The following is a 22,488-nucleotide window of genomic DNA, read 5'->3' as shown; positions in this document are numbered from 1 at the left end:
GTTTAATGAATTATTGAAATAAAGTCTAAAAGCCTATAGTGTATTCTTTCCCTCAAGTGAAGTCCTTTCCCTCAGCGGTACTTTAACATGTTTCACGTCTCAGATTCAAAATCATTTAATATGCAACATTTCATACGTAAGAAACTAAACTGAATTTTAACTTTTTTTTTTCCCTCGTGATTAATCTTGACGATGGCAAACGAGAATAAATAATCTTAATTACGACAAAAATCTGTATACGTTAGACGGTAATGAATTTCTTCTAAACGGTAATTTTATTTCTCAATAAAATTCTATGAAGAAAAAGAAATGGCCTGGGAAGAAGAATGATCTTACTTTACTTTTAAGAATCTCGAATACTGCGAGATCAAGGTTTTCTTATTTCCTCTGATGTTAGTGGTGCCCCAAAATTCTGCCTCTCATTCTCTTGCTCTTCCGACATTCCACCTGCAAATAAACAGGTGTCTTGTGCACGCCAGCGTGACTGGAAAGCTCAACCCACTCGCCATTCCTGCAAATGGATGCGCATTTCTAAACTAAACTGGTTAGAAAGAAAAGAAGCTTGAGTAAATCGTAGCATTATTGTGCTTGCGAAGTTAATAATGGAATTATATTGTTTGTCTTGTAGTATTCAGGTAAGAAATTTCTTTAACTTTTCTAGAGTAGCGAAAAGTAGCAGACCTAATTTTGATTGTGATAAACCTAATTTTTATTGTGCAGATGTTCTTAATTTTTATTGTGTACATAGGGTTGTAAAATGCATATAATAAACGGTATTGCATGGCTTTAATAATTTGCAGGGTGCAGTTGGTGACCTTATTGAAAAATAAACGAAACATGTATTTCAAATTCCGAAGAAATTTGTATAAGATATATTAAATAAGTACAGGTCTGAACAATCATAGCATTGATAAATGGATAACGATGTGATAGATGAACCATTTTTCATTCACTTCTTTTGAATTTGGAATGAAACTGGAAATAGCGCGTATATTTCTTGCTCTACATTGACTTTTATCACATAGATAGCCGAAAACACAACTTTGCACATAATACATAATGGAATTATTCATCTTTTAATGATAGCAAAACGCTGCTGTTCCTTTCTATTTTGAGCATGTATGTATTTATATGGATAATATTTTATTCGTTTAAATTTTAAATGAAAAAAAACGTGTTCTATGATCATGACTAATTGCATCTTATAGGAGAGTTTACTAAGTTAATCATCGTAATAAGCACTGACAAATTCTTTATTGCTAATTTGCATCAAAATGAACTGTTTTCAATTTATTGGAAAATGAAAATCAATTTCTAATATAAGCATAAGCTTTGATACGTTGTTTGAACTTTTCACTTTTACCTTAAAATTATTTTATCGTTTTGCAAAACGAAGACTAAACCTTTTGTTCTGTGTTTTTTATAACTGTAATATATTTCTGGACACCTGCTTCTTGTTTCCGATTTATATTCGCTAGATCTGTCTATACTTTCTTGAAGATAGGTTGTAACAGATTTAAGAAGATTCAGCCATATTTTCAATCTCCGACTAAAGAACATGACTTAATTTGCTCACTTTTTCAAGACTATCATTCCACAGAATTGTCAGAATAATTCTTTTTAATTTGTTCATTTTACCTTCTTTGCCTGTAACATCTCATCAGAATTCCAGTGCAAAACACTGCTTCCACAGCTGTAAACATAGCTTTAATCTCGCAAGAATTGTGGCTCATTTTGTGTAATTCTATTTTTGTATTTTTTTTTTCAAGTTCCAATCTCATGCATCTTTGATGCATGGTGGCCACTGTGTAATCAAATGCCTTTGCAGTAAAAAAAAAATAAAAAAAAAAAAAAAATTCTCGTTAATTTTTTATTTAATCCGTCTGTTTTAGTTTACTTCTTATTTAGTGTCAGCTATCAAAGATTCAGTTGCCTTTTTGATTATTTCATAATCTCCAAACAGAGCACAGACAGCATCGAAATATGGTAACCATTTCGTATCAAGCAAACGCTTAACTACAACATCTTCTTCCTAAAAGCGTCTATCGATGTGTCGAAGCAAGGAGAGAGGAAGAGAAATATAAACGTTAAATAAAGTCAGAAAACTTTAAGAGACCTGCAAATGTCATCTACGCCGAACAAATTTTAAACTAAATAATGCACGAGATTGCTGAAGTGGAATTTATACACATTTGAGTAGTATTTTGATTTTTTTACTTTGCATTACTTAAAATAATGCTTAAAACTGAATGTTCCATTAAATCAATAACCTCCTAATTAATGTTCGACGATGATGAATCTGGCTTTTAATGAGCTTCAAAATTCTTAAATAACTTAATCTGCCCCCCAACCCAATAACTAATATTTTTAAAAAATTAATAAGCAAGAAAAGAAAATCTGAAAGGTTTCAGATTTTAAATTACGTCCAAAGTTTTTTTTTTTTTTTTTTTTTTTTTTTTTTTTTTTTTACATTTTGTCTGTTACCTTTATTTATTAAATATCATGTTCTTCGCACAAAGTGTTTAAAATTTTAGATAAATACATGGCTGTAATGAAACGAAATATTGCTCTAGTAATAGACAGTCACAATGCTGACCCTCAAAATATCAAAACAACGTATAAAAATTTTAAGGTTCCCCCCTTTCCTCCAAATCCCTTTTTCTTTCCTCAAAATACCACTGCGAAACGGCTTTGGATCAAAGAGTGCGGTAAAAAGTGTTTAAAATATATAACAGGAAAAATTTTTGAAGAGCTCCGTAATGGGAGTTGAAAGTAATCTACCTTTATGTGAGACAGCGTATCTGAACTTTCGAAAGTATATAATTATGATGGCACTGAAAAAACTGTTCGCAGTTGCTTCAAAACTGCTGTCTTCATTTTCAAGTTAAATACTAAATTATAGTAGTAATAATAATCATATTAATGACGACGATGAGCAAAATGAGGAATTGAACAATATGTGGCTGCAGTTTAAAAATCAAGGATAATTAAAAAATAATGAACAATTACAAGATTATTTATATAGAGATAACGATAGTGAGACCTCAGGAATTCCTACTGAAGAGGATATATTGGAAAGCATAACAATTAACAGCCACAAAGCGATTAATGATGATGAATATAAAAAGTAATGTACAAAACCCTCGCCTGAAGGTGTGTTAAATAAGTTTGATACTTTAACAATGTTGTTTTCAGTCTGAAGAAAAGTACCAGAAGAGCAGCAGTTTTTCTTGCATTACAGAGGTGTGAGGTTTATTATGAGATGAAATGTTGTTTAAAATCAGTGCAATATTAAAACAATAATTTCTATAAATAACATACAACAAATCAAATACTAAATTAATAATTAAATGCATGAATTTATATAGTTATATAGAAACAAAATTTATATAGTCTTAGTTTATTATTTACATCAGGGTTTCTTAAAATGTGTGTCGCGACCTGCCTGCAGCAGGGGGTCGCCAAAAATTTTAGCAGTTTTGATATTTCTTTAATTTTAAAACACAATAACAACATGTCGAACAAATACTAATTCAGAAATCAACGCTGATTTTTGTTGTTTGACTTCTGAATTTCTTTAATTTATATAATAATTTTACAATTACCAAATATTTTTACACAATGTATCTGAAAATATATAAAGATAAGAAAATACAGACCCCCCCCCCCCGAAAAAAAAAAAAAAAAACCGAAAATGTTTCAACACATTCTTTTTATAATATAAACGTTCGTTTTCCTTGCTTTTGCACGTGACGCTATCATTTCGTCTGTTACTTATTTAAATTTTCACATTGTTTTATGTTTTAAAATTAGAAATTAAAGTGAATGACCTAAAACTGCAATAGTATATTACAGTACAAGTGAAAAAATTGACAGTTTCACTCACGCGTGTGTCGGATTTCCGAAATACGAGTGCTTATGGGGTCCCACAAAATTTTCGTAAATATTATTATGGGGTTCTGGGGTTCAAGAAAAAATCTCAGGGATAAAAAGGGGTCGCAACTGAAAAAAATTTAAGAAACCCTGACTTACATTATATACACGATGAGGTCTATATATTCTGGCCATAGGAAGGGGTTAGGCTGTCCTAATGAATGACTTTGGACTTAGAATTTGATCGCTTACGGATCCGAACTACGACGTCTTTCAGTCTGTTAAACAGTGTGTAAGGACCATCCCAAAATGACTGAGGTTTAGGAGAAGGTCCTTTCCGTCGAATCGGATTCCAAAACCACACCTTTTCACCTTTGAATCGATGCCCTGTAGCATTCACGTTGTATTGTATCTTCATCTTCTCCGTGGCCAAGCTGACCGGCTCTCGAGCAAAATGGTGCATGACTTCAAACCGTGCCTGGAGATCTTGAATATACTCCTCAGGTGAAGAAGGTGCATTTGGAGGGCGACTAACTAAGAGATAGCAAGGCAGACATATGTCCCAACCGAAGAGAATCTGGGATGGGGAATAGCCGATAGTCTCGTGGACAGCACTGCGATAGGCCAACAAGAACAGAGGTAACTTCTAGTCTCAGTCCCATTGATTTCTAGAAACCACTAGGGAGATGTTATAATGATGGTTCGATTAAACCTCTCTACCACGCCATCTGACTGAAGATGTAAAGGTGTTATTTGCAGAGTTCTTTCAATTATAGCCGAGATAAAACTCTTTCCTTGATCGGAATGTAACTGAAGAGGCTCTCTAAACTTGGAAATCCAATGCAGAGCTCCTATGATGTCGCAGGCGATACGCGTTCAAGAAGCGCTCCTACATTGTAATGTTGCAGCTTCCCTCAACTTCGCCTCTTCGGTCCTTTCCGATAGGCACAGGCATTGCACAATTGGCATCACTTCTACAAGTCAGCCCTTGCATTACTTCAGTAGAAGCGCTTTCGAACTCAATGCTGACTTCATTATTCCGAAGTTGCTTCCTATCGGACTGTTATGTAGTTCTTTAAGGACATCCGGGATTTTGGAAGTATCAGCTGCTATCGGAATGCCTTTCCCTCATCCGATTCGAACTTCAGTACACGACGCCGTTTTGAATATGGATTGAATCCTAGAGAGTTTAATATTGTTTTGATTTAGGACTATAGATCGAAATGTCCTGCCAAGTACGCATGCTATTTGAAGATTCTATTATACTTTTAATGTCACCGTCTTCCAACTGGTCTTTCCTGACTAGTACTTTATTCCATGGGTCTGTGTCGGACGGTATTGAATTGGTAACTTGACGTATGACTGGCTTTAGCAGCTCGTATTTTCAAGCTCGCTTCGATCCTGGAACAATATCGAGGGCTTCCTGGATAAGGTCTTCTAGAAAGGGCGTCGGAGTTTCCGCATTATGATCTTTTCCGATAAGATATAGGGATGTCATATTCCTGGAGTCTGTGCATCCATCTGGCAATCTTACCTTCTGGATTCTTAAAATTTAAAAGCGAGGTTAATGATGCATGATCTGTACGAAGCAAGATTTATTTGCCGTAGAAGTAATGGTGCAAATGTTTTACGGCTTTATCTATGGCAAGAAACTTTTTTCTGGTTACACAGTAATTCCTCTCGCCAAATTTAGCGAAAAGAATCAGTTGCAAAACCATCGCCAGCTTGGCGATATCTCGCCATTTTAGCGAGATAGTCATTCGCCTCAATGTTTAATAGACTTCGCCCTGTAATTTTAATTTTCCGGCAGAGCTTCGCGTTCTTCAGCCTTTTCATGTTACATTATTCAAAGGGTACTACAATTTCACTTATTATTTCATTAAAATTATTTACATATATAGAAAATTCGTACAGAGTAAATTGATTAGAAATGTTTTTAAATTTATTACATTCATTATTAATATTTTAATAATAAAAATCTTAGTGACCTTACATTTTTGGCTCTTGTTTTTGAGTTATTTCATGAATTTGCTTTTGTAATCGTACAGATATAATTCACAAACATGGTTCTGATGAAAAATTTTCCGGTACTCCTTGACAATGACTAAATAATTTTCCACAGATATATAACAGATAGTAGTTATATATAATAATAATAATAATAATGGTGTAATTAAATATACATATATACAGGCGTATATAAATTACCCAGATATAAATCAGAAACGCAGCTCCGTTGAGCAGTTAACAGCTGCTCAACGGAAAAGTTCTTTGATACTTGAAAAAGGTCAAAAGAACTGTCATCTGAACTGTTCGTTATGTTTTTGTTGTAACTTTGTATTTTATTCCAGAATTTTTTATTACAGTGAAGCTAAAGCATTCAGGCAAACTACTGTTACGTCTTCATTACATTTTACAATTTCTTTTACAGATTCTCCTGAGTGGTAAAAATAGTCAAGACTGACTAAGCAGATGTCGCTGGGAATAGAGCACGAAATGGACGTGGAGAGCAACACGAAGACGCCAATGATACTGCATGTAAATCCCATTCAAGTGACCAGTAATTCAAGCAAGTGTAAAAATACGGTAATGCAGTTTTCAAACATTTAAAAATGAGTTATAATTTCATTTTAAATCTAAATAGTTTTACGAATTTTATATATATGTAAATAATTTTAGTGATATTATACGTAAAATTGTAGTACGTCTTGTTTAAGGTTATGTTATCAGGTTCAATGTTTCTTCTAACCTTCTTCGGAAACATACAATGACCTGACTAGAACAGAGAGCTTACTAAAGCTATGTTCACTAATTGTAGTAAGTAGACAGGATACAGACGAAGGGTATACAAAACCCTTTATTTTTTTCTTTATATACAATGACTTCCGTACTTCGGAATACAATGACCCTCCACTCGGGGTCTAACTTAAAAGATATCAAAATAAAACTAAACTCTAATTTAACTTTAGAATAAGATTGGCCTTATAATAACAGGAAGCGTATGTAGCACAGAGACTGTGAACACTACAATACGTTTAATTTATCAAGAGGATTAAAACCTCTGGCCTGGAAGGCAAAGTAGCAACTGCGTAACTTCTAAGGTAAGCGGCCTGCTTCGAACTCACGGCTTCCTCTCTTCTGCTTGGCAAAAAGGCCACACTTAAATACTTGGCGTTCGCCAGACAACTTTGCATAAACTCCTTCACGCTTATAATTCTGGCCGGAAGTAGAAAATAAGAAGTGATAGTAAAGATTTAAAATAAAATAAACGTTAGTAAAACTTAAGATCCTTACATACTTCCCGCCAGAGTTAATTAGTTTGAAACTGAGGTCTAAAACGACCTTGTTGAAAACTTTTAGCTCTAGAAACTAACGCGAGGCCAACCTTTTACAGTCATAACTTAGCTAGAAACTAGAAAATTTTAAAAGAAAGAAATTTGTTACAATAGCAGCTCCCGGAATATACAACAATCTTTTTTCTTTTTCATCTGTACTGCATCTAAACAGGAGCTTTATTCAATTCTGGTTCCTTCCAGAGATCTGGAAGGAAAACTAGTTTAATGAAATGTTACAGAATGACATTGAAAATAACATATAGAATATACTTTTCTTAACATTCTTATTTCATTCATGACTATTTTAATTATCTCTCCCCGTGCTCTCTGACATGTGTTGTAAAAACACCAAACACGAATGTGTTTCTGTCTATGTGTTCAACACTTCCTCCTACAATCAAAACACTAACGTGTTAAAATTCAACATACGAGACCTCTTAACACACCCTAATTTCAACTCTAGACCCTGAGGTACTATTCTGAAAGTGGCTAACTCTAAAGTGTAGCGTCAGAGAGCCTAACTACATCATTCAACCTTTAACACATATTCACCATGATTTAATCTTTACAGTCACACGAATAACAAATTTTTAACATTACTTTCACTTTTACCATATCACGGTATTTCTAAACATTCAAAATAACAGTTCACATGTATACAAGAACATATCAAGATGCCGTTAATTTTACACATTTGAAAACATACATTAGTAGTACATTGTTAACTTCTATTCTTTTCAAAGCAAGTGCCAATTCTTTCTACATTGAAATAATACTACATTTCAAAAAGTCTTTCAGACTAAAACTTCTTTCTTGTTAGAATGTTTTAAATAAAATTTATACAATAACTTTTTACAATATTTAAGTCTTTATACAACGCTATTATACATCAACTTTAGTTTTACGCGCGAGTAATTGAAAAACATAATAAGAAAATCGGTCACAACTCATTTCTCGCCCTTTTGGCGATAAAGGTAGACCTCGCATGAGGTAAAACTTCTTGAAATCTGCCACTTGCAGTAAGAATGAAAGATTAACTTAAGTTTGTAAAGTAACATAAAATTTTACTTATCTTTGTAATATTCAGACATCCTTTTCTGTGCCCAGTCTTTAAAGGTGCTGCAGACCGTAGCTTGGTTGATCCTCCTTCTTGTACGGGCTCGCCCTTCAGTGCTTTCCTCTGGAAGCTTCCGTTTTTCAAAACTACGGCCACCCTTGAACATCTTCCTTCTGTCCTCTGCTTGTGGTCTTGGCCGTTTGAAGGCAGCTGGTCTTGGTGGAACCGGGAAACTTCTGTCGTGATCCTGCTTGGACCTCGTTGTTGGCCGTTCAAATTTTTCTTGTACTTTTTCCTCCGCCGCTGATGGCCCTTCCGCAGTTCGGCGACTTTTGCTGCGGAGAGTTCTGTCGGATGAGTCAATCTTCCGTTTCACAGCCGGGTTATAGTTGCCGTCCTTTCTCCCGGTCTTTTCCACATACGTCGTCCTTCTCCCTTCTTCATTCTGGGGGTGTTCGTGAACTCTGTTTTTTGGACGGTGGAACGGCTTCTTTTTCTTTGTACCTTCAATTTTTCCGCGGGGCAATTTTCTTTTCACTTGCTTCTGTCTCTCATTGGCTTGCCCTTGTACTTGTCGTTTTCCCACCTCTGGAACTTGTACCTGCGGTGTCTGCCGTACCGGATCCTGCAAAAGATCTGAAAAGATTTGCATTTTATTACGGTCATAGAATGGTTTTATCTGGTCAATGTTTGCGGAACAGGTTTCACCATTTCTTGCCTTTAACACTACAACAGCGTGAGTTATTTTTTCTATAACATATGGTCCTTCAAAGCGTGGAAAAAATTTGGCAGTTTTATCTTCTGGTGCTGAAGAAAGTGAATACTTAATTTTTAGTACTTCATCCCCTACTTTATAAGTTACTCCCCGTCGTTTCAAATCATAATAGAGCTTCTGTTTTCTTTGTGCTACTTCCGTATTCTTCTTTGCTTCCTTAATTAGTTTTTCTATATCACCCATTTTAAATTCTGGGGCTCTTTGTTGCACATAAAATAATTTATCTAACGGCGTTATAATCTTTCTGCTAGAAATAACTCAGCAGGAGTTTTGCCCGTTGTATCATGTTTTGCGGTCCTAAGGGCGAAAGCAAATTCATTGACATAGTTATCCCAGCTTTTATGAAAATTTTTAACATAACTACGGATAATTTTCACTATATTTCTGTTGACCCGTTCCGCTATATTTGATTGCGGCCGATACGGGACCATTTTTAAATGACGTATGCCCAGTTTTTGGCACATGTCTTCAAATATATTACTTACAAATTGAGGACCATTATCCGATATAACTTTTAGGGGCGCCCCGTATTTTAAAATATATTTATTTAAAATAGAATCGGTAACTAATTTCGCGGAGGCTCGTTTTAAGAGAAACAATTTCGGTCCATTTACTAAAATGATCAACTATAACAAGGAGATAGCGACTTTTGTTTAACTGACTTTTTGGGAAAGGGCCCAATAAATCGATGCCGATTATTTCATTTGGAAATTCGGATTTAATACTATTTAGAAACCCGGCCGGGCGGAAATTAATATAATTAACGGCTTGACATGTTGGGCAGGACTGGACATACGCCCTTGTTAACTTTTGCAGTTCAGGAAAGTAGACTGCCTCGCGTACGCGTTGAGTAGTTTTTCGAATACCAGCATGAGAAGCTAAAGGGCTGTCATGGAGCTCTTGCAGGATATTTAATCTAAGACTAGCTGGGATAACAGGTCGAAATTCGTTGTTGGAATTCGTAGTTTTTGTATAAAATAATAGACCATCTATTAGTTCGTAATGGGCCGCCCTATTTCTTATCGCCACAATATCTTGGTGGCTAAAATTTTCAGGATCCTTCAAATACTCATAAATACTTCCAAACTCAGGATCCTTACCCAGTTCGGTTATTACAGTTTCTCGGGAATTTATTGTACACGCTGTCAGCATTGCAACTTTTACGGTATTACCCTGTTCGTCTAATTTAATTCGTGACAGGGCATCTGCTACGATATTTTCCTTTCCGGGGGTATGCTTGATTACCAGATTATATTCTTGCAGCTTGAGTGCCCATCTTATTAACCTTGGGGATAATTTTTTTCTTGAGTACAATCTAGTTACCGCCGCATGATCAGAATATACTGTTATCGGCGCCTTTCCAAAATAGACTCGGAACTTTTGCACTGCTAACAGAACTGCAAGTGCCTCTCTCTCGGTCGCGGAATAGTTTCTTTGTGTTTGATTTAAAGTTCGGCTAAAAAATGCCACTGGCTGCTGATTTTGCGAAAGTACCGCTCCTACCGCATAATCCGAAGCATCCGCTGAAATTTCTAAATTTTCATCCTTTTCAGGAAATTTCAACACAGGGGCTTGCGTTAATGCTTGTTTTAATTTTTTGAAAGCACTATTGGCTTCGGCCGTCCACGAGAATCTTGCCTTTTTCCTTTTTAATTTTAACAATGGCTCAGCGATAGCCGCAAAATCTTTTATAAAGGACCTATAATATGAACAAAGTCCTAGAAAAGAAGAGAGCTTCTTTGCCGTGTTTGGAGTCGGATACTTTTGTACAGCGATTATTTTTGATTCATCTGTCTCGATCCCTTTTTGCGATATTTTGTAACCTAAATATTTTAATTCAGGGGCTGCAAATTTGCACTTTTCGACATTAACTTTTAGACCGGCCTCATTTAATAAAGAAAACACCTGTCTTAAATCCTGTACATGTTGGTCTAGATTATCACTAGTAATAATGATATCGTCTAAATAGATAAATGTGGACTTTCCGAGAACAGGTCTTAACACAATGTCCATGCATCGCTGAAATGTTGCTGGGGCGCCTGAAAGGCCAAATGGCATTCGCAAAAATGCATAAGTGCCAGACTTGGTTATAAAAGCAGTCTTAGGCACGTCCTCAGGCCTGATCCCTATTTGAAAATAACCATTCGTTAAGTCTAAAGTTGTCATAAATTTGGTTGATTTTATGTTCCTTAAAATTTCTTCTATAATCGGTAACGGATATACCGGATATTTCGTTATGGAATTTAATTTACGGTAATCAATAGCGAATCTCCACCTTTTTGGATGCTCCAAAGGATAATCATTATTTTTCTTACATAAAACCACCGGACTAGCATAACTACTTGAGATAGGCGTTACGATCTTTTTACGTAGCATATCGGTAATATGCCATTCTATAATTTTTTCCTTATTCTTATCATACCGGTATGGTTTTTGACGAACCGGCAATGCATCTCCGGTGTCAATACTATGGTTAGTAACCTGGGTAAATCCTGGAATATCACTAAATAAGGAAGCAAATTCACTTACCACTTGTCGGATTCTATCTTGCTCGTCATTAGGCAGGTGGTCAAGATTTAACCTCGGCGGTTCAACCTTTTCTACACGCACTGGTTTCATCGTCAGCTTAAGAGACGCTTCATTAAAATCCAGTGTAGCTTGTGCGTCTGAAAGAAAGTCTATTCCTAGTATTAAGTGTGCTTGCAAATTCTTTACTATAAAAAACATCACCTTTACTTGTTCGTCCTTGATACGGATGTACAAAGGTACTTTACCTACGCACTTACATTGTTCTCCTTGCGCCGCTAATACTGTTGTATTATCCGCATTATATATGCGGTATTTGCGAAAATACTTTCTAAAAAAGACTTCTGCCACACAGGAACACTGCGCGCCGGTATCCAGGAGTGCGGTGGCCGGGATATTATTTACCAAGACTTCAATCTTCGGAAGAGTTAAATTTTTCACCATTACTGTATTTAACTTGTAGGAAGAGGGGTTTTCGTGGCCTTCGGATTTCCGCACCCTCTCGTCAGCAGAAATCCGTTTTAGTTTAAATTATTTTTTCTTTCGGTGCTTTCCTTCTTTCTGCACTGGCCTTGAGACTTTTTTCCTGGGTTGCTATTGAACTGTCGACGTTCGCCGGCTGTTTTTGAATGCTCGGGTTTCCTTGCCCACTGATTCGCTTTTTCTCCGTAGCCATGTGCTTGAGTTTGCTGTAGTCTTGGCGTACCAAATTGGTTTCGCTGTTGATATTGGCATCTTCTTTCGACGTCCGCCGTTCTTCTACTTTCAAACTGGATTGCTAGCTCAAATAATTTTTCCAGTGTAGTCGGATTTCTCAATTCAATAAAGTCTTGCACTTGGGGTAGTAGCCTCGGCAAAATCACTTGAAATATTTCAGGATCCGGACGGTTTCCATACAAGAGCTTGAAAACGTGAATTTTTCTTAAAATAAAACTCGAGAGGTTTTCCATTCTTTGTTGATATATACTGAAAAGTTCTGTTTCTAATTTCGCACGATCCCTTACAACAGGGAAGGCTTTTAGTAGGGCAGTCTTGAAATTTTCGTAGGTATAGGTGGGACTTCCTGCTTGACCCAAGAGACTTCTGCCGATACATTTGAACCAGTTAAGCGCTTGGCCCCTCAAAGCGCTGGTAGCTAAGGTAACTTTTTGAAACTCGTGCACGGGGTAGAGCATGAAGTGGTCATCCAATTTTTCCAAAAAAACTGGTTACCTGTGAGTTTCCATTAAACGTTGCTTCTGGTTTCATCGAAGCGCGCATGGTCTGGACAATATACCCAAATCCTTCCAGGGCGGCAGCTGGCATTTCTGGATTCTGAGCTGTTTCTGCAGGCAGCACAGGTTCTTCTTGAAACTCGGCCATGGTTATTCTTCGTCGGGCGCCACTATCAGGTTCAATGTTTCTTCTAACCTTCTTCGGAAACATACAATGACCTGACTAGAACAGAGAGCTTACTAAAGCTATGTTCACTAATTGTAGTAAGTAGACAGGATACAGACGAAGGGTATACAAAACCCTTTATTTTTTTCTTTATATACAATGACTTCCGTACTTCGGAATACAATGACCCTCCACTCGGGGTCTAACTTAAAAGATATCAAAATAAAACTAAACTCTAATTTAACTTTAGAATAAGATTGGCCTTATAATAACAGGAAGCGTATGTAGCACAGAGACTGTGAACACTACAATACGTTTAATTTATCAAGAGGATTAAAACCTCTGGCCTGGAAGGCAAAGTAGCAACTGCGTAACTTCTAAGGTAAGCGGCCTGCTTCGAACTCACGGCTTCCTCTCTTCTGCTTGGCAAAAAGGCCACACTTAAATACTTGGCGTTCGCCAGACAACTTTGCATAAACTCCTTCACGCTTATAATTCTGGCCGGAAGTAGAAAATAAGAAGTGATAGTAACGATTTAAAATAAAATAAACGTTAGTAAAACTTAAGATCCTTACAATGTAAAATGCTTCAGGAAGTCGAAGTTTCGCAGGAAAATAAGGTTACAAGGGCAAGTCCATTTAGCATTGAAGTAAATGACCATCTCGCCAAATTTGCCGAGAAATCGCTAATGTCAAACTTGGCCACTATTTGGGCGACATTTTGGTTCGGCAGTAGCAAATGGGGACATCTGTCCCGGGGTTCAGCATCCACGGGTAGCGATTTCCATTCTTGCACACACAAAGGGGCGCAAAATCTTGAGTTGTTCCTGAAAACCCTAACTACGGCTCTGTTGTCAGGTCCTTGTGTAACTGTAATTGTACTGTAACTGAATAATTAATTAATCCTTATATGTAACTGTGACCGTATTCGACCTTTTCATGTAATTTTAACGGTATATGCTCTCCAGTAATTTTGAAAAATGGAAGGTACTGGATATTTCTCGGCTGCCGGGGATAAACTGCGTAGAACCGAAGAGAGCATCAATTTCTAAGTTTTTCAGATAAAAAAAGTTTTTGGAGTATTGATAGATTTCCGTGCGAGCTTCGCTGTTTAGATGCGCTTTACATTGCGATGTGTTTAACGTTCTTAGTAGTTAGACGTGGCAACTACTTATTGTATTCTGTTACACTAAGAAGAACTGAGTACTTTTGTGGAAAGTTCTAGAACCGTAAAGTGTTTCCTTTGAAAAAATTAATTCTGTGAAGCTATCATCTATTCTATGTGCACTCAATCCAATACGAACCCAGGAGGCACACAACAATGTATTAGAAGTTGTTAAAAGATGAGTAAAATATTTTTAACATCGAATATTCGCTGAATCGGCATAATATTCTGTTACACATGTAATTACTTTAATTTTTCAAAGGAAAATGTTCTTCGAGGGCAGCACATTCACCCCTAATTTCACAAAATTTGTTCATGCCCATTACTTAGGTTTCCAAATCCCTGCTGTCGAAAATCTTAATTTTTCCTTACCATTCATACCACGCGATGTCTTATTGTATAACCCCAGTGGTTACGGCATATGGGAAATCTCGATATCAGATACTTCAAAAAATGCGAAACTTCTAATGATACAACAATAATAATTTAAATTTTAAATCAGCTATAAGCAGCAAGAATGGGCGTAACGTGAGTAAAGTTGCAGGACTTCGAAGGTTAAACATAACTTTCTCCTTCAGCCGAGAGATTGAAAATAACGAAAAAGAAATATGAGAATGACTATATGAATGACTATATAAGAAATATGACTATATGAGAATAACAAAGAGAAAGTCTAGAATATTACAGCTAAATAGCAGAAAAGAAGCCGCCAGCACCATATGTTGACTAAAACCTGACAGAAAGGTAACATTGTTTTTATGTTTAAAAATTGTCGGTAAATAGGGAAAGATTGGAATCATTAACTGGAACCAAAAGAATTTTATGAGAAGAATTTAAGAAGAAGAATGCGAAACGCCTCCATGAAATCTCATTCGCCTACGGAGAGAGCGTTTTGAATAATTTTATCTGCAGAAAAAAGAAAAATGTGAATTTTTGAGAAGCAGAGATAGGCAGTGGAGTATTTATGGGTTTCCTCTTTTTGAATTATAAATCTCATGTTCTTCAGTGAGAAATTTCAAAGTTCTTCTTTCTTGAATAACGCTTCTTGTTACTTACTATCAGTTTTTTAGCATTTAGTTCTTTCCCATATTCTTTTGTTATATTTGTTGCAGTTTAAATTAATATATATTATTATATAAATTAATAATTATATTATAAATAATATATTAAATTAATATATATTTCCCACATAAGAGAACTAATTGGACCAGCATGAATTTGGAATCGTTACATTATCAACAAAATGGAACCCAGCATATCACTTTCTCAGCCTTTCTCAGCATATCACTTTCCAGTTATCAGCTTTCTCAAATCACAATATGTTTAGACAATCGCAATAATAATTTATTTTAAATGTTTTATGTATCCAAACAAGACATTTTCGACTTGCCAAAAAACTCTCAAATGTGATATTAACACTATCGAATGTTAAATCTGCATGTAGTCATGGAATTAATGTTAAATTCACGTTCTCTCCGTTCGCTTGGTTCAATACAGACAATTTTCAAGTAGGTGAACTATTGATTGCACTTAGCTGTTACTGTTAAATGTTGGTCTTTTTGTATCGCTATAAAAAGAGGGCGAAATCTGTTTCCTTCTGCGACAACACTTTGCGCAATTTCAAATTCTATTATAACTTTGATGACCAAGAAGCTTTCTTGTAACTACCCTCAAGTCCCTTGGCATCTAAAAATCATCAGAATGATGTTGTTAAAGCATGACAAAAATTTCATGTTTAACTTGCAGATTTATTCTTTGACGTTCAGAATTTCATCGGCAATGTTAATTTTCTTTTCACCTTTGTGTTAATCACTAAACAAAAGATATCGCAATTTTGCATTTTTCAGCAGCTTTCTATAGCGCATATTTTAACCAAGCAAATCGCAACTACACTGGTTATCATTAATTAAGAAAATATCACAAAAATATTGATTACTCGAAACGTTACAAGTACAGTTTAATGAAACTGACCCACAGTATATAACATAGTAAGTTATAAAATAACATGAAAACAAATTACCAGACAATTATGGTGTTTTAGAAATTAGCATATGTATAAAATGAACAAATCGGGTGTGTCAATTTGGTATAGGAAAATTACCTTCAATATGGAGTATAATCTCCCATAGGAACAATACTACAACATATTTCATCGATGGGCGATAGTCTAATAATGCTGTCTATCAGTTCCGTAGGAAGTGAAAAAGTCAGTTGCAAGCGTGGCAGTGGTCTGAAGAGGAGGATTGAGAGCAGCTATACTTCATTCTGAAGTATCTTAAGCATGCTCTGGATAGGCTTCAGGTCCGGTGATCGAGCTGGCCACTCCATGCGCTGAATTGCTGCTGAAAATAATCATTCACGATGCAAGCCCTGTGCGGGTTAGCGTTGTCGACCTGTAGCAGGAAATTATGACTTATTGCCCCGGCATAAGGGCGCACATAAACATCAAAGATGTCATCTCTATAGGCTTGAGCATTCATATTCCACGTGGAAAGACATGAAGGTCTATGTGTTCACCCAAAGAGATACCACCCCAAACTCAGACACTACCTCCTCCGTATGCATCTCCTTCACGGATGTTTGATAAATGATAATAGGTTCTAGTTTCTCTCCAAATTAAATAACGCCTAACATCGCTCGCCTCTGGAGACTAAACCTGAACTCATCCGTAAAGAGAACAGCCCTCCATAGATCAGTTGCCTATTGGACATGTTGATGTGCCTACCTCAGACGTTCCCTTCTATGATGTAACGTGAGCGGCACGCAAATGGCTGGTCGCCCTTGAGTACAGACATCCTTCTTGAAGTCAACCTGTACGAACGGTTGACGCTGACAACAACTTTGCAGTGACTGCAGCAAGGGAGGATCTGAATTGAGGTTTTAATTTTTAGTGCGCATAACAACAAATATCGGTCATCAGCGCTAGTCCTAGCGGTTGTCCGTCATTGGCTGAAACTCCTGGATGCCGAATCCGTGGTTAGAAATTGTTGCCGAAGTCTATGAACCACAGAAAGACTCACATTTAGCCATCTAGGCATTTCTTTCTGACCTTGTCCTGCCTTTCATCTTCCAACAACTCGAGCATATGATGCTTGGAGGTCTTTGTTACAAATTTGCTATCCCAGATTTCTTATATCAGTATTACAGCGAAATTTGGAGGCTTGCTTTAAAACATGCAGTTTTATGCTTCTCGCAGATGCAGTGCTTCAATTGCGCCGGAGCCCACCGGAGCCCGCCGCCGGTGCTTGTCAATTTTAAAGATAAATTGCAATTTTAGCCGGAGCGCACCAGAGCCCTAAGTAAGATGAGCTCCGGTACTTCTCTTTATAAAACTGAACCACAATTTAAAGGGGCAAAATTTAGAATTCCTAACGTTTTAGTTTAACAACAAGCAGACATTGCAATACTCTATTTCCCTAGAAATACGAACTCATGAAAACATGAGACGTTCAAGTAAAGTTCCCTCACTCACATGCGAAAACCTTTCCCTTTAAGAAAAGCAATAAATTTGGGGGAGTTTGTTTAGGAACGCGTAAATTTCTCGCCATGCCATAGTATCTAGTGCATTGTTATCAATGCTTACAGTTAGTTATCCTCGCAGGAAGGAAAATTTGTGTTCTTAAATATGCCTTGTAACAGACCTATTTAAGTGTAATTGAACTATTTTATTCACGCCATGAATCATGAACTGTAACCGAACTATTTTATTTAAACGCCATCTCGTGGCGATATGAAAAAACGTCAGTCGACCTCCAGCCGCCATGATGATAGCTTACTATGTTATGTTATTCTCAATGTTTGATGTTCCATTTCGTTTATGTTTCATTTTTATATATATTTCTTTTGTTTGTAACCGTTCCTGTGTGCTCTGTTAATAAATCCTTTTAAAGCTAGCCGGCATTAGTGTCTATTGAGGAACGGCTACATCACATTGGCGCCCAACTAAATTTGAATCCAAAATGGCGCAACAAAATGTTTAGAATTTCTGTTTGGCTTTAACAAGCTCTTACTCCCGAATTTAACTTTTAGTTGCTGGAGATCGGCTCAGTTTCTTTTCAGGTGTGGACTACTGGTCATATATTCTGGAAACGAATTCTGGAATTAAAATTGTCATACCGTGCTGCTGGCACATCGAATCATCAACTGGACAATTTCAACGGAAAAGATAAGTTTCGTTTACATTATCGTTTAATCTGAGTTTAAAGTTCTTTTAAACTGATTATTTATTATAAGCTGCTTCTTAAAGCAAATGTAAATTCCTTACTGAAATCTGATTTATTGATATTACATAAGAGTATTAAACGAAAGCAAACGGCTTTCTGTTAACCAAACGTTATTTCTTGAATTGTAATTTGTTATTTTAAAATGTCAATGCGCATAGTAAATTAATTTGTGAATAATATTGTTTCACTGAATACATGTTTTGATGTTAAAGTTTGAATATATTCATGGACGCTGTTCATTAGAATTTATTAGTTTCGATTCTGACATACAGCAGCAGATGTTTTCCCCCCGCGGAAATGTTTAGACCAGCGATGATTTATGATGTGTTTACGTCAAATCTTTTATTATTTTTATTTCCTTTGAGTGCTGTTGTTCCTTATTAAATGTTTTATTCTACATAAAATAAAATATTGTACTTGTTGATTTATCTTTCGACGAACATTTTGAGAAAATGATTATAGTATAATACTTTAAGAAAATACGATTGTTTTCCTTTAATGAATGCATGTCTTGAAAATATTTCTTGAAGCGAAAGAAAATAATTATGAATAAAATCGAATGACTATTTAAATAAAGTAAAAGAGTTACTGTGTGTTGCTTAATCAGCTTAATATTTTGTTAAGATTAAGATTTTGAAGAATTCAGCTTAAATATAAAAGCTTATGGTAAGACATTTATGTATGTTTTGTATGTTTTGCTAAGTAGTAAACAATTTTTGAGAAATTTATTATATGTTATTTTCTTATACAAGTTGAATTTATGAGGGCATTTTATGATATTTTACGACTCCGAAATAATAAACTTTGTGAGTATTATTGTTTACATTTATAAATACTGTTTAATAGTGGTACATAAATGTACGAGTAACATTGTTTACATTCATACATGCTGTTTAATAGGGGTATATACATTTTACTTAAAGGTATAATTATAAATTCTAAAATACTGTATTGTGAATAAAATCGAAATAACAACAAATTCAACTTCATCTTTTCCCTCCCCCCCTGACCTCTCATATAATTATGGCTTACCTTGCCAAAGCACGAAAAGAGGATTTAAAAACTCTCGCTGCAGAACTGGGTTTCACTGTAAACGACACTATGCGAGTAATAGATCTTAAAGATCTTATTGTCAATTCTGACACTTATGATGAGGCTTTTACCAGGAATCTTCTGGAAACTTTAATCAAAACTAGACAACAAAAACAACGTGAAAGCAACGATCTGGAGACACGTCAAAGAAAAGAACAAGAACTTTTATTAGAATTGGAACGTTTAAAATTAAACCTGGCAGCTGCTGGCTCAAACACTAACTATGCCGCCTTTGCTTCAAATGCAGCTATTGGAACAAATATTCAACACCTAATCCCTAAATTTACAGGAACTTCTGACAATGCAACCTACCTGCAAATTTTTGAAAGACAATGTGAGAAAGTTAATAGTGTTACGAATTTGGTATTTAAAAAGCTAATGTTAGTTCAATTATAAATTAAATGGTTTTATTTCTCGCGCAGTGCAGCGCGTGACGAATATTAAAAGAAAGCTAAGCCGGAAAAATTGAAAATACAAGAGCGCGTGCATTAAATAAATAAATATCTCTTTTTGATTTCGAGAAAGTACTGGAAAATTCTAGCGCGTGATTTTAAAATCTTATAAAAGGAGGAAAACATCTCAGTTTGTAGTAGTTGCTTAGTTTGTTGTTGTTTAGAAAACTACTGTTGTTGATTGTAGCGGATTAGCGTTCTTTAGCTGTTTTGAATTACGTTCTATTGGACATTTGAGTAGTTAAAAGAAAACTACTGTGAGATATTGTAATACTGCATGATAATTTGAGAAAATTTAAGCATTTTTTTTTGTTGTTGTGATAATAATAAATTTTTGTTCATTTTTCATCGGACTTGTGCATTCATTTCATAACGAACCCGTACGCACGCAACAATTTTTGGTGTCAGAAGTGGGATTTGAATGCCAATCACAAGAGCGATGGAAGAGCAATTAAGACAGCTGATATCAGCGTTTGCCTCGTTTAAAGAAGAAATGAAAGCAGAGATGAAATGTAATCAGGAAAAGATTGAAGCAGGACAGGAAAAGATTGAAGCAAGACAAGAAGAGATGAAAAGAGAAATTACCAGCGTAATAGAAAACAAATTCGAGGTTATGGAAGGCAGAATGGACGCAGTTGAGAATAAAGTTGGAAACTTTGAAGAAAAAGTTTCTTCGGTAAAAGAAGAAATAGAAGAGAGAGTTTCTGCCGTGGAACAACAAATTAATGATAGAGTTTCTGCGGTCACCAAAGAAGTTGATGATTTAAAGAAATTCGTAGCGACGGCAGGTAGCAATCCGGAAGGTTTCAAATTTTTATCGATGCCTGCTCGTTCCGTTCTGAAACTATCTACATATGATGGGAAGACCTCCTGGCAGGTGTATAGGACACAATTTTCTATCGTTGCGGATGCGAATGGATGGGATCCCCAAGCTAAGGCCTGTCATCTCGCCGCTTCTCTGAGAGCAGACGCAGCGGATATCCTGCAGACGCTTCCCGAAAATCAAAGGCTAGATTTCGAAGCTCTATCCGGCGCTTTGGAGCTGCGCTTCGGCGAGAAATGTTTAAAAGACTACAGCAGGCTCCAATTAAAATCTCTTCAACAGAAGCTCACCGAAACGCTTCAGAAGCTCGCCACGGATGTTGAAAGGCTGTCACATCACGCCTTTTCGGAGTGCCCGACAGAAACAAGGGAAATCCTGTCCCTGCAATATTTCATCGATGGCATCCGGGACCCTGAAATACAGAAAGCACTGCGAATTGCGGATGTTAAAGATCTGAAAAGCGCTTTAGTGTATGCCATGAAATTTGAGGCAGCCCAGCAAGCCACCCGTCGAGACCGCCATCCAGTCAGAGCTGCTCAAGTCCAGGAGCCAGGGGATCAAATCACTGCTCGTCTAGACCATTTAACTAGACAACTGAACGCCTTGAGACAGAATATTGGTGACAAGAAACTGACCGTAAAGTGCTGGAACTGCGGTGCTGAAGGACACATCCGACGAAACTGCAGAACACTCCATGCTAAGACACGGATGCTAAGACCGCTCCTAACAAACAGCAGGGAAACTAATTAGTGGCCATCTCGCGGGGCGGAGGTTGCCAGATCATGAAAAGCCCCAGTTTAAAGCGCTTCAGATTTCTGCAGTGAGAGGCGGCAGTAATGGACTTTTCATAATAGGACATATTAATGGAGTTCCCTGCAATATGACGATAGATACAGGAGCCAACGTTACCATCATCCGAAAAGATTTGGCTCAACAACTGGGAAGCAAACTTATCTGGACGCCGCCCTGCGTTACCCTACAGACTGTGTCCGGTGAGAAGATCAACATCGATGGAAAAGTAAATGCTAACATCACGTTTGGAAATGCCGCTTACCATCACACGGCATATGTAGCAGAGATCACTGATTCTTGCATACTCGGATTGGACTTTCTAAGGAAATACTATTTTTCCTTGGACTTTAACGAATTGCATTCTACATCTGAGGGCATAGCGTTATTTGGAGTCAATGATGAAGTTAAATCTGTCCATAAAATCATAGCACAAGACAATATCACAATACCGGCAAGAACAGAAATTTTACTTCCTGGATCCATAGCCGAAAACAGAAATTTCCGCTACGGCATCATAGAATATCCCAATAACTGTAATAGCCCAAAAGGAGTACTAGTAGCCTCAACACTCGTCGACCTATCCAGAACGGTTATCCCGGTGAGAGTCGCCAATGTAACTGAGAAGGGGAGAATTATTAAGAAAGGTGAAGTGGTTGCAACATGTACTCCAGTAACCACCGTTGAAAGAAAGAGTAACATCCAAGAATCCGTGTCCTCAGAGAGAATTACATCGGAGTTATTGCAGAATGCGCAATTAAACGATAAAGAGAGGAATGCTGCCGATCGCGTCATTAAAGATCTTCAAGTTGTTTTCTCCCGCTCGTCTTCTGACGTGGGTCGAACTAGTTTGACACAACATAGAATAGATACCGGCGATCATCCCCCGATCAAGCAACATCCAAGACGTCTACCGTTTGCTAAACAGGAAGAGGTGCGAACACTGTTAAAAGATATGAAAGAAAGCGATGTCATCGAGCCTTCAGTAAGTCCATGGGC

The 22,488-nt window shown here is 36.6% G+C and overlaps 1 protein-coding gene across 1 annotated transcript in view; it reads left to right on the top strand.

The window, feature by feature from the left end:
* The first annotated feature begins 473 nt into the window (after window positions 1-473).
* LOC118198669 (excitatory amino acid transporter-like) overlaps window positions 474-22,488 on the top strand; it is a 93,353-nt gene continuing 71,338 nt past the window's right edge. The window contains exons 1-2 of the mRNA XM_085810490.1: window positions 474-635; window positions 6,305-6,459. Of these exons, the coding sequence (XP_085666616.1) occupies window positions 6,346-6,459 (114 nt within the window). The 5' untranslated portion in view covers window positions 474-635; window positions 6,305-6,345. The remainder of the gene's footprint in view (window positions 636-6,304; window positions 6,460-22,488) is intronic.

Source organism: Stegodyphus dumicola, chromosome 2 (genome assembly GCF_044657685.1).
Source record: "Stegodyphus dumicola isolate Sdum_Otavi_A_Nest chromosome 2, ASM4465768v1".
NCBI lineage: Eukaryota > Metazoa > Arthropoda > Arachnida > Araneae > Eresidae > Stegodyphus > Stegodyphus dumicola.
This window is presented reverse-complemented; position numbering and strand designations above follow the sequence as displayed.